The 13,129-nt window shown below is 37.5% G+C and overlaps 1 protein-coding gene across 5 annotated transcripts in view; it reads right to left on the bottom strand.

Annotated features, from left to right (window-relative positions):
- REPS1 (RALBP1 associated Eps domain containing 1) overlaps positions 1 to 13,129 on the bottom strand; it is a 67,409-nt gene that overhangs the window by 11,030 nt on the left and 43,250 nt on the right. For 3 of the 5 annotated variants that reach the window (XM_064169486.1, XM_064169481.1, XM_064169483.1), the window contains exons 9-13: positions 12,482 to 12,603; positions 8,231 to 8,311; positions 5,713 to 5,800; positions 4,931 to 5,032; positions 2,522 to 2,594 (exon numbers count right to left, since the gene is read on the bottom strand). In XM_064169486.1, the coding sequence (XP_064025556.1) occupies positions 2,522 to 2,594; positions 4,931 to 5,032; positions 5,713 to 5,800; positions 8,231 to 8,311; positions 12,482 to 12,603 (466 nt within the window). The remainder of the gene's footprint in view (positions 1 to 2,521; positions 2,595 to 4,930; positions 5,033 to 5,712; positions 5,801 to 8,230; positions 8,312 to 12,481; positions 12,604 to 13,129) is intronic. The other 2 variants (XM_064169482.1, XM_064169484.1) reach the window with 2 other exon arrangements.

Raw genomic sequence — 13,129 nt, 5'->3', positions numbered from 1 at the left:
CAGAAAGGGCCCTACAAGATTGATGGAGAGAGACTGTTTACAAAGGCCTGTGGTGACAGGATGAGGGCAATGGCTTCAAACTAGAGAAGAGCAGATTTAGACTGGATGTTAGGAACAGGTTCTTTACTATGAGGGTGGTGGCTAGTAGGTCGTTATACGTTCTCCTCCCCCTCTGCTCTGCCCTGGTGAGGCTGCATCTGGAGTACTGTGTCCAGTTCTGGGCCCCCCAGTTCAAGTGAGACATAGAACTGCTTGAGAAAGTCCAGTGCTGAACTACAAGAGAGGAGAGGACTGAGGAGCTGGGAGCTGAGGCTCTTTTGCTTGGAGGAGACTGAGGGGTGACCTCATTAATATTTATGAATATGTGCAGAGTGAGTTCCAGGAGGCTGCAGTCAGGCTCTGCTGGGTGATGCCCAATGACAGGACAAGGGGCAATGGGTGGAAGCTGAGGCATAGGAAGTTTCATGGAAACATGCGGATCAGTTTTTTCCACTGTGAGGGTGACAGAACCCTGGAACAGTCTGCCCAAGGGGGTTGCAGAGTCTCCCTCAGTGGAGATATTCAAAACCTGCTGGGATGCATTCCTGTGCATCTGGTATACTTGATCCTGCTCTGGCAGGGGAGTTGGAGTGGATGATCACTTGAGGTCACATCCAGTCCCTGCCAGTCAGTGATTCTGTGAACACTGGAACAGGTTGCCCAGGGAAGTGGTTAGGGCCCATTCCTGGGGACATTCAAAATGAGGCTCAACAAGGCTTTGGGCAGCCTGGTCTAGTTGGAGATGTCCCTGCTGACTGCAGGGGGCATTGAACTAGATGACTTTTGGAGGTCACTTCCAGCCCAGCCCATTCTCTGATCTTCAGAAACTTTAACCCATTCTTAGGCAGGATCACCATCTAGTGGACACCTGTTGTAAATTCATCGAGCACACAGAGAAAATGATAGAATAAATTACTGCTCCAAGCGCCATTTAAATGGGATTTATTGTATGTAGATTTTAAAACAGCTTGCAGAAGCTTCAATCTAAGCAAGGCGATTTACTGAACCATTAACATGCACACAGCAACTCTTACTCAACTCACAAGTAAAAGACAAAATCTTTTCTATGACTAACTTCAGCAATATTCTTCTATAACTATTTAAGATATAAAACTAGGAGAGGTGCTTAATTTCCACGTAAAACCTGCATCCCTGAATGTGTCTGGAGAGAAAACTGAGTTATCACAATGGAAAAAACCTGGTTGTTTAATATACTTTCTGTGACAATGCCTCAGTAACACAAGGCAACCCTCCAGCTAATGAAATACAAATCTAATTACACTGACTCCTAGAGCCATCCATCTAGCCAGCCCACTACGAAAGGCACAAATAGGATTAAAAAAGGAACAAAGTGGTTTACAGACACTTGTGAAGTATCATTATCACAGAACTAACATAGCCTGATCAGTTCTTGCTTTCTGAGAATACAGAAAGTACTCTGCACTAATGGTAGGGCTAAGGACGTCACCTCTATGAAGTTGCAGTCGACAGAAGAGGTATCAGTGGAAGGAAGAGGAACTGGGAGAAAAATGTCTTTGAGTGGACACTGCCAGATCTGTGCAGAAGCTTCTTGTGCTATAAAGTGACAACTCCTCTGAAAACTTCACTCAACTACACAAGTTCAGCAAGAGAACTCAAGCCAAAATTAGAGACAAAGGCCATGTTGAAACCATGTTGATAAGGCCAAAACATACACAGGATCGGGACAATCAGATTTGCCATTAACAATAGAGGAAAGAAATTTTCAAGCTGCTGTACTGAGAGGCAATTGCAAATCTTTCTTTGCTTTTGAAGTCATCCTAATTATTTTTGGATTGAAACTTACCTCTGAAACTGATTGTAAGGTGGTTAATGGCGTAGCTGGTTTTTAATCCTATTCAGGCAGATTTAATGGGAACAATTAGCACCAGCTAGTACAGCACATTAAGAGAATGTTAAATGTTGCAGTTGTTGGTTATGTGCTCAGATACCTCCCTCCAATCCCTTAATTCATGTTGGGCCTAGCATTGCATTTCATGTTATAAAAGCCCAGTATTTAAAGAGACCGAGGTACTGCTGGGACACTTCTGATTTATGTTTTACTCTTCTTTTACATTACAAAGTCACAAGGTCCTTCCCCATTAACAAATGCTTAATGGTGACTTTTAACAACACAAGGAATTGTTTTCAAATAACATCTCCTGTATTTACACTCCCTTGTGTTTAAGAAGAAAGTCTCTATCAAGATCTCTGCCTGAATGTGGAGGATCATTTGACTGGCCAGCATTTTAGACGACATGATTTTTTTGATTTCCACTTGACACATTAAGAGGTGCAGCATAATGCATTAGAAAGCAGGCTGCCTTCAGATTCCCAGGTGTTCAAGTTAACAGTCTCTGTAGCCACCATTTTACAAGCTAGCTGTCAAACAATCAGAAGCTCTGAACAGGCTTCTTTAAACACCTTATATGTGATTTTCTTTTTCATTTGCTATTCTACTAACCGTTGCCTTGTTACAGTGCTTCCAATCTGCTCTGGATCTGAAGTATAAGAGTCCGAACTGCTGTAACCGTCTGCTGGTAAAGGAAAGCAGAGTTTACACTTGGTTTACATCATTAATATACCTTAACAGATAAAGGTAACATATGATTTTTAAGTATCCAGTGGTCTGTTTTTATTTTAAAAGGTTTATGTGCTTGTATTGCTTCTCTGTAAAGCATCACCTTGGCAGGACTGAAATTCCTCAAGTCTCAATAACTGAAGGATCCAATATGAATCAACTCCTCTTGTCAATTCATGGAAGTTTTTGGTTACTGCTGGGATGTACTTAAAAATAAGCCATGACAATAATGTAGTCCAAATATAAAATGTACATTCCATAAGCATTAAGTTTTAAACACTCCACACACTGTAATTTCAATCTAGCCAACAAGAGCAAGGGATATCCAAGAAAAAAAATAAAGACAAGTAGTAAGATATGCTTGATTTCAGAAGCACTGCAGGATTGTTGCAATCATTAGGAATCAGGAAAAGGGGAAAAAGATGTGCAGTACACAGGCAAGCTCAGTGGCTTTGCTACTACCAGAACTTTTGTATCTTTAAGGCTGGTAGTTAGCTCTGGTTTAGACTACATCTTCACAAAATCTTTTAGCCTTTGGTTACTATCACCTATAAAAGTGACATCATATAGACAGCTTCCTCAAGGACACTCTTAGTCTTGAAAGCTGTGCTAAAGGGGTTTTCCTCCCAGAAATAAGGAGTCTAACCAAAAGGACAAGATTTGTGTGGAATGAACATAGACAGAAAAACTTGGGGTAACTTATCACAAAGGATTATTACAGAGCATCTGATAAAGCACATTTCCAAGTGGAAAGTCACTTGAGCAATGATATTCACCAGATTATTTAACCTCCTAGAACCTTTCTCTTTTCTCTTAACCGTAGATATATCAATCTAGTGCAGCTGGCTTGAGACTTATCATGCTCAGGCAGCTAAGATATTTCAAGATCATTTCATATTAGAAGACATTCTGCATGTTTACAGCTATGTCTCCATTCAGTGAGGGCTATGGAGAATTAAAAGGAAACAAAAAGAAAGATGAGTGCCTGCCATGAGATGGCATTTAAGTTTTCAAGTGAGTAATATCAAGTGAGAAAATTAAGTTCTAAGCACAAGCTGGTTATGTGATACACGAAATTATCTCTCTCCAATCCCAACAGCTCTACTACTGGCTCAAGCCACTCAGGATGTAATATAACCTAGTCAAACAAGAATTCATATAATCACATTTCCAGTGAGCAAAAAGCTCTTTTCAACTAAAATTTTTGATCATTTCAGTACAAAATTAGTGAGTTCACACTGGTAACAGAAGCAACATTTCTAAACCCGTTTCAAACGCATTTGGACAGCAAACAGTTTTAATCATGATAGAAGGCAAAGGACAGTTACTTAACAAATGGAACTTTCACATTACATCAATATTGACTAATCCAAACTCATGAGTTTGAACACAATTTTTAACAGAATCCTTTTTCAGTATTTCCAGTAACATAAGCTTGACAGTCAGGCAAAGGTCCTATGATGAAGGACAGAGAGACTTGTGCAACGTTATTACTGTCCTCAAGGGAGGTTTGTACTTTTCAAAGTCAGTTAATGCAAGTTAGTCTCCAGCTTTGTTCCTATTTCATTATGAAGGAAGGTGATTTAGATTATCCCTCAGTTTTGACTGCAGTATTCATGATTTTGTTTATATCATTTATAAGGAGTCTCAAATAACATTTACTAATGACATATTCAAGTGGCATATTGCTTCAAAGTTAAAACAATATGGAGGAACAGCAGTTCTTCTTTCTGCTTGTATTTTACTTGCAGAATAACAATTTAAATGCTAGGGATGTCCAGCAATCAGAAGAATTACTGGCAAACTTTTCCAGTTACCACTCTCTGAGGTTACAGATCCACTGTCCTCTGTTCCAAATCACACAGCTTGCAGAGAAAGGCAACTGTGCAGTGTCTATGCCAACTGAAGCTGTTGTTATCTCACACAACAGTAAAGTTTGTCGCTGCTTCTTGCCTTAGGTCTGAGCTGCTGTTTACAAATTCCTAACTTCCAAGCTGAATTACTATTGATGGAAAGCATGGAAAATAAAGACAGAATAATAATTTCTCAGAATCAGTATGATGTCGATAAATCTTCATTGGTTCTCAGTTCAAACACTATTTTAATATACTGACCCATCAACAGTAAACTATGAGGAGTGAAATAATTAACTTGCATCTACATTTTGGTCAATAAAACATCAAATCTGTACTTCTGTACAATGCAGAAAAAAGTCAATCTATGAACAAAATATTATAGAAGAAATCATTTTTGACTACCCATTAATGAAACACCACTGATACTGATACTTACTAACTGTATTTCCAGCTGTATATTTTACAGATGAACTCATTTTGTTTTCTTCTGGGAGATCAGATGTTTTTGCAAGTAGTGGACTAGTGGGGTTAGCATGATCTAGATAGAAAAAAACAAGTCTAAATCAACAAACTAGCCCAAAATTGTGTTGCAACACTTTGGATGTATGAGTTTGGAATCTTTACCTACTTACAAGGCTAAGTTTAAAAGAAACAGGTAGATGATTGTTTAATGTCATGTGTTGAAGAATGTGCATGAGTTACATGACTTATTGGGACACATGTCTAAACTGTGACTTCACTGTTCCTTAAAGAATAATATCAAACCACCTTGCTCAATACTGACCACACTATTTAAAATAAGCACCTGCTAATACTCCCAACTAACATCAAGTTTCAAACCAATAGACTTGACATTTCTGTACACAGAAGAACAAGGTTTATCAATGCAGGTCATGTTCTCCCTCTTCAAAGTCTCCTTCAGTATTTAAAGAAACAAACTCTCTCTTGAAGGCCAAAATCCAATGTATGTAATCATGCTCCTAAACTACTCCAAGCAGTGATCTCCTATGGACGGTGAGATCCCTCACAGTAGCAAATGGCCAATTCAAACTCTGCACCTATCTGAACAATACTCTAATTCTTAGCTCTGAAGATCTCATTAATGATGCTGGTTAGAACTCCAGATATAGCCTTCAAAGGACAAAAAAGTTACTGTGTTAAATAATGCCAATGATAATTGTACAAATTTTTCCTCATGAACAAGAGAAAATATCCTACCACTTCCAGTTCTTTTAAGCTCCATTTCCTGCATGTGGATTTTGCTTGGAGTCATTCTTATGGGAACTGGGTGGACAATTGCAGTGTCCTGTGGAGGAGATGACAGAGTTAAGAGATGACAATTCAGTTTCTGCATTGTTCTATTAAGATTCTCCGACACCATTCTAGACATATTTTTGTCCGTTTCATTCGTTACGCAGTTCCAGGGAACTGAAGATACCAAATAAAACCCAAGTTCTCTAAATTGAAGTTTCTCTGACTTTTTAGAAGGTGTAACCTAGCACAATACTTCCAAAAAAGCACTAGATAGTTTCTGTAGATAAACAGGACTTGGATTTCATCATTTTTAATGGAAGATATGTTGAAGTGCATCTTAGTTGGAAAAAAAAAAGGCAATCAATCAAACCAACACAAAAGCCACTACTTCCAAACTCCACTCCTCAACTTAAAATGCCTCAGGAAGCTATGGCCTTTTTAAACAGGAGTAATTCTCTATAAAACAGGGACTTGGTAATCATAAAAACTTCTAATCTTTGGGATAACAAACCCGATGGAATGTATCTCGAGACAGGTGTTGCCCTCACTCTGTAGTTCAGATAAGGAACTCCATTTTAAATGTACTTTATAGACAGTTCTATTTCATTTGGAGTCTGTAGAGGGCTAAACCCTCAATATTTGTATGTTTGTTCACAAGTAACCTAAACCTATGGATAATAGCTGTCTTGAGGAAGGTATTTTTTTACTATCACCAATATTCAGAAAACACCAGTGAGACAATAACACCACAAAAAAAACTCTCAGATTATATTCTGTTCCCAGAATTAACAAGAAGCTTCAAATTGCCCCTATATCAGAAGATTAATCTGTTCTGCCTTTTTCAGGTAGATCAATTTCACCAAGCACAATGTAATTACAGCAGTATTTTCCAAAACAGGTTAAAGTGACTTGCACTACTCTCGTTGCAAATATAAACTGAAACCCACTTTCTAGTCACAGCTCAAACACTCATTGCACCAGGCTTTTAGTGATCACTTTAAAATATATTAATTCCCTCCCCTCCTTTTTTCTCTTTAAATTATTAACAACTGTTGTAAGTTATTCATACTCTCCCCTTTGCAGAAGCAGGAGTGGTTCAGCAAATCAGTCCTATGCATCACTGCTGAGTCTGTAAAATGAAGTCTGCATCCTGCTACTTAAATCTTGCTGCTATTTGTTCTAATTTGCATGTGAAAAAGAGACTCCATAGGTTCTGTTCTGAAAGTGGTATCTTAGCAAGCATCACAGATGCTCACCATTCTTTAAAATGTTTCTCCATTTCTTACAAGCATTGTAAGAAAACGATTCCAGAGGACAATCTACTGAATTTGCTTATACACATGTACATATACACACCTATGGCTATACACAACTTCTCCAGATATCATAACTCTTCTACTTTTGAGAGTATCAACACAAGGGGAAAAAAAACATCAAACTTCAGATTTCTGTCATTTACTAATTCTGTGTAAAAATAAACTGCTCTCTGTGAAAACAAGACAGTGATAGTTCTTTACTGTCAAGCAATTACACACAGTAAGAAACAACTAGAAAGTGATTTCCAAGATGTTTACTTCATTAAAACATATAAATACACTACCTTTAAACCCATCTGTGTCAGATGAAAGAGCTGGCTTTCACTTTAAGTAGGATTAAGTGGAGCACTGATGTATTTAAAATAGAACTATTATGTATTTTTCAGAACTATCCTGTCTAATGATAGAAGTTAAACATTTATTATGTATATATTATGTTTCATTCTATTTCCAAATGGATACTAACAATGTAACTAAAATGGGCACTGGTGGTGGTCAATCTGGAAGAAAAGCAGGAGGAAAACAGCAGCTAAATAGTGAAACAATTTTAATGCATTTCAGAACTGCTTCAAATCTCACAAGCTGTGAAGTTTAAAGCCAGCAAGACTTGAAACACTGCAGTGAATTGCTAGATCCTAAACTTGGCAAGCTATTTAACTACATAATTCTGAGTAAAGCATTAAAAGAGCACAGGATTATCTGCAGAAATGCAACTAGGAACTGAGTAAAAACATTACAAAGATGAAATATCACAGCCACTAAAGATTGTGCAAATCAGCCTCTGCAAGCTGAAAACCTGAATTAACACTGAAGAAAAAAAAACACTAAAATGGGACTGGTTCCTCATTGGGAGGGGTCCTTGCACTGACTTACAAATTTATTTATGTTTAAAATTATGTTTAAACATTTTGTGTAATATAGGCTTTGATAGCAGTGTTGCATTACAACAAAATCAAGGGGGGAAAGCATTCTTGGCACTCAGATATTAAACATAAGCAGCACTGGAAAAATTTGTACTCCTAAAATAAGCAAAAAAATTAAGGAGCCTGCCACCATTCCCCAAAAAGAAGTCTGTGGAATCATGCATAATAGCTAAATACAATGAATGGAAAAATCAGTGTTAATAAAATTAATTTCAAACAAGCAAGCTAAGTGATTTGACTTACAGGATCAGCTGGTGCAATGTTAGAATCAAATTGGGTCAGAGTTTGTGAGCTTGAAGAGCGTTCGCTAAATGTCTCCCACTGCTGAACAGACAGAGGAGAGAAGTCAGCATGATGAGAAAGATGGAAGTAAAAGATCACCGAGGAGATTTAGCACAGTAGTTTGGAGGTTGCACTGGAAACTATTTGCACTGGACAGTACTTGACTTGGTAAGCACAGCAGCACATAGTTTCAGTGTGAGACTGTTGGGCAACCAAGTTTGCCATCTGTCAATATTAATCTTTCCATTCACATTTCATAATGAAGATACAGGTGTGCAATCAACACAGAAGTACCTTCAGAGTCCGTGCTCACCAAGGAAAATCACACAAGTGAAAAAGAATGGTGAAGCCATTTAAGGACTGGAAAGATAAAACCAGTGTCATTATGTATTTGACATGGTAAAAGCCACAGAAAGGTTCCTCAGCTTTGTAGCTGCCAAATGAATGCATTTTGTGAATGCCAATTTTCTTCCAATATCCCAGAGAAACGAATAAGGAGCAGAGTACTCCAATTACACCAGTTCAGCTTGCCAGTGCAACCTCTGAGAAGTGATTCTATGCTGTAAAAGAGCATTTTTACACATCTAAATCACCGTCAAGGCAAAGAATTAAATTCAAACATCTTGTCGATTGCTAAAAGCAAACAAGTCAACCTCTGAACAACGTTGTAAGATACAAGCATGGTGTATCAATACATGGATTGTCGAGAGTCCTCATGCTTAGAAAGTGAAGCCACAGCCACAGTTGGATCAAAGCACATGAAATTAGTCTGTGATCCAGAAACCTGATTACAAATCACAACTGGGACGCCGAACTTGTTATGTTTTGGTAAAATAACAAGTAAATATTAATGACTTTTCACACACAACAACAAAAATGAGACATACAAAAAATTTGGTGCTCAGAAATTTTGATTAAAAATAATGTTAGTAAGGTTGTGAAAACAAATCAATGTTTTTGTCCCATCTCTGTAGGCAAATCAAATGTAAATGATTCCTGAAGATACAGGACAAACTGTACTGAGTTAGGCAACCTAACATAGTTTAGTGAAACATATTTAATGAATGGCCTGTATGTCAACCCAGTCTACATTGGGTAGCTCAGAAATAACTATGGAGAGTCCTACACAACTGTTTTCAATCAGCTAAAATTAAATCAAGAAAAAAATTAACTAAATCTGCAGTGGTTTCATGTGTGATGCTGCTGCTTTGTGGAGACAGAGCCTTATCTTCTGACAGTAAACTTTAAATTAGAGCAGATAATGGGCAAAATGTAACAAAAGCTCTTTGGTAAGGACCTAAGTTTTCCCTTCCAACTGCTCCTTCCCACTCCCTATTTTATACAGTTTATCTCTGCGTCACTCCACCCTTTCATGAAGAGGTAGATTTGAGCTATACAAACCTGCTGAGTGAGGCAGTTTTTACTAAGTCAGAAATTTAATGGCCGGGGTTCTTGCCAGCCTTTCCCCTGATTTGGCCTCTTGCATTTACACAGCTGCTTATTTTCATGAAACAAACATTAACATTTACTTTCAGACTACCACTGCCCTTTTAACTTGGCTTGGCCAGTGGCTTTAGAGTTACCAGTGAGACTGGCAAACAGAACACTTGATTACTGAAGTACTGCTTATTTTTTCCCTAACTTCTATAAAGATTTACAGCATCTACCTTATAGTTAATGTTAAAATGTTCTTTCTTACAGATGGATGTTGAATTTACTTTTTGTTCCATTCCTCTGAAGCCAAACTGTAAGACAATTACTACTTGTCCTCAGACTCTCTGCCTGGGCACAAAGGAGCACCAACACCACCTGACTGCTCTGAGGAATATGCTGTTGTGCTCCATCCTGAACTACTACTAGAAGCCAGTTACTGCTATTGCTGTGGTTAATAGAAAGGTACATATATTAAAGATCTACTGGACTGTATCTCAAGCTCTTTGCAAAGGTTAAGAGCACTGACAATACAACTTGTTTGCTAGGATAAAACTACTAGCTGAAACTAAAATTATTTGTCTTCTACAGTTGCAAAATTTGTTTCAAAGATATTTTCAAAGAGTTAAAGTAAAACTCATAGCAGCCTCAATCATTACTAGAACACCACTAAGACACCTGGACCAAGGTGTCAGTTGTAAATTCAAAATCAAATCTCTATCTTTGCCAAAGCTAGTACGACACCAGATTTCACAACAGAAGTATCAGTAGGCTTTTCAGGTTTTTTTTTTTTCTTAAGGGCTCAAAACTAAGTGTTCAGGCTTGAGATTAGATGGAAAAGATGTTTGAATCCAGAAAAGTGATGAGTGAACTGGTGTGAGAGTATCCAGTGTTAGGTGGACTTTCTTGGTGCTCTTTATTCTGGAGTTTGAGATTGATGCCTGCATTCATACTTGTGAGCTTACAGTAACCAAGCTGGGCAACCAACTATGAGCTAGAAAGAACAGAGTAACCAACAGTTTTGAAACTAATGGCAGATGAAATTGCCTGGAAAGGCAGATGATTGAAAGCTGCATAGCTTTTTCAAGCAATTCATTTGGTGATGACAGTTATAAAAGGTTCAAAGAGGAAACAGACATGTGCCTACAGTAACACCAGCATTTTTTTCATGACATGAAAACTTTAAGGACTTAAATCTAACTCATGCTGAAAAGAAAAGCAAGAAGCATGCACAGCAACACAGCTGAAAATCAGAAATTCCACTGTGCTAGAACAAAAAACTCCATATATTAGATGTGCACATGTTATTTTAGTACAGTTAGTATATGGTAGTACATTTAGTGTAAGAACTTTTTCAAACCTCTTAAAGTTTCAGTAGATTTCCATTAATAAAATATCACATTATCTATACAAATGGACAAAGTCAGTCATCTAAAACAAGATTTTGGCTGACAGAATGGCCTTGTTCCACTACTGCAATTACCCCATTCCATTGGTTTGAGTGGCACTGGACACAAGGAATCAATTCCAGTGCAGCTTATCAGACCATAAGTGTATAAAATACTCATTGCAAACACAAAGGAATGTATCGATGCAACTTTAAAAACAGCTGCAGACACAGTTGTTGCTAGAAAGATCTATGTGCTCACCTCCCTCCTAAAAAATAGCATCCCATCAGGAAGTCTAACAGTCACTCTGTCAAGTAAAAGAACTGAGAAACACTAAATCATTTCCTGAATATTTGATGTAAGGACATCAGTGTGAGGCTATCATCTGCACTTAAGAGAACGGCAGACTTTACAAAGCCATTTCACCTGAGAGAGGAAGAAAACTTACTCTGCTCCCAACTTTAATCCTAAAAATCTGCTTCTGTTTCATACTGACTCTTTTGCTTTTCTAAATTTTTAATACCAATCTTCTATTCACCTGAAGTCTAAGAAAAGAACAGTCACAAAAAGCTCTTTCCATAAGAGAGTAGGGTAAGAATATTCAGATACTGACAGAAATATCTTCGCTTCTGAGAGTCTCTTATTATTAAAAAGGTTTCAAAAAATAATTCCAATGTTCTTTCTTTTTATCCCACTTGTAATAAAAAAAATAAACCTACATCATATGTGTGTTACAGCTACAGTCAGGAACTCATGAAGTTCTGAAGGTCTCTGAAGTAGCTCTTAGAATAAAACATGGGTTTATTCTATGTCAACAGCAGAATTGTTAACACAGACCAACAAGGAAAACCTCTAGAAACCCTCAGAAGCTTCTCAAACAATGAATATATGTGGAAAAGAAAATACTGATCAATAACTTCAGCTCCAAATTCTGACAAAATATGGCTTTACTATGTAAGACTGCTTATATAAAGCAAATATGTATACAAAGTATGAGAAAGCAGCACATAAAAGTTCAAAATGTACACAAATCAAGTCAATAGCTGGTTTCAGATTCAAGCTGGAGTCTCTGCTTCCAAAACAAACCCAGAGCTGATTTCTGTACATTACTGGTGAGATGTTTTATATTTCAGAGCCCTTCAGAGGCAACAAAAAACATGCTCAAGCAAGAACCTGTCCTAAAGGAAAAAAAAAATCAGAAATTAATTCAGCTTTAAATAAAAAATAATGCTATGAGCTCATGACAAACACGAGAAGGAAAACTTTATCTTTTTCACCAAGTGATGACTTCTTGCCAACTGATAATCAATAATCCAGGAATGATGAATTACAGATGCATACACAATCTAGTTATTGACTGGCAATGAAATAACTCTTAAATAGAAGTGCTAACCTCACTGCTCTGATTCAATTCAGGCCAGGTCTGGTTTAGGGATGGCATTGACGGAGACTTGCTTGGAGGTGCTTCTGCCGGAGAGCTGGAGTAACCTACCTCACCGGTCTGTTCTCCAACTTCTGCAATGACAGGAATCACTATAAACCAAAATCATCAACTGCATTCAGTTTATTCTCAGAAAGGTTTTTCACATCTCATTAAAGCACCCTTTATTTTTCTGTTTCTTAATTGTGACTTCATAGCAGACAAAACCTGCTATTTCAAGTCAAATATACTATTTGTCAGGTGCTACTCCTATTCTGGAGCATCTTACTGAAAACTGAACATTTTACATTTTGTACCACACTACCTCCCTGTACTCTGGCTTTTAAACAGCTTTTTTCAGATTTTGATTATATGTAGAAATAGATTTTTTTTTCTTACAATGAGAAGACATAATCAATTACTATTTATTACATCAATCTCAGCATTGAGAAGGTTCGCAGAATAAAGTGTTTCTTGTATGAAAGATTAAATGAAAACCAGTCTATGAATGCAAACACAAAGCACATACATGAGAACAGAGATGGAGAAAAACATTCCCTTAAGTTATTCCCCAAAGATTATTTTGAAGTCTCCCTAGTAAAACAATGGTGTTTCCATTCA

The sequence above is a fragment of the Pogoniulus pusillus genome, chromosome 31 (assembly GCF_015220805.1).
Source record: "Pogoniulus pusillus isolate bPogPus1 chromosome 31, bPogPus1.pri, whole genome shotgun sequence".
Lineage (NCBI taxonomy): Eukaryota > Metazoa > Chordata > Aves > Piciformes > Lybiidae > Pogoniulus > Pogoniulus pusillus.
The sequence above is the reverse complement of the archived record's forward strand: the minus strand, read 5'-3'. Positions and strand labels throughout refer to the sequence as shown.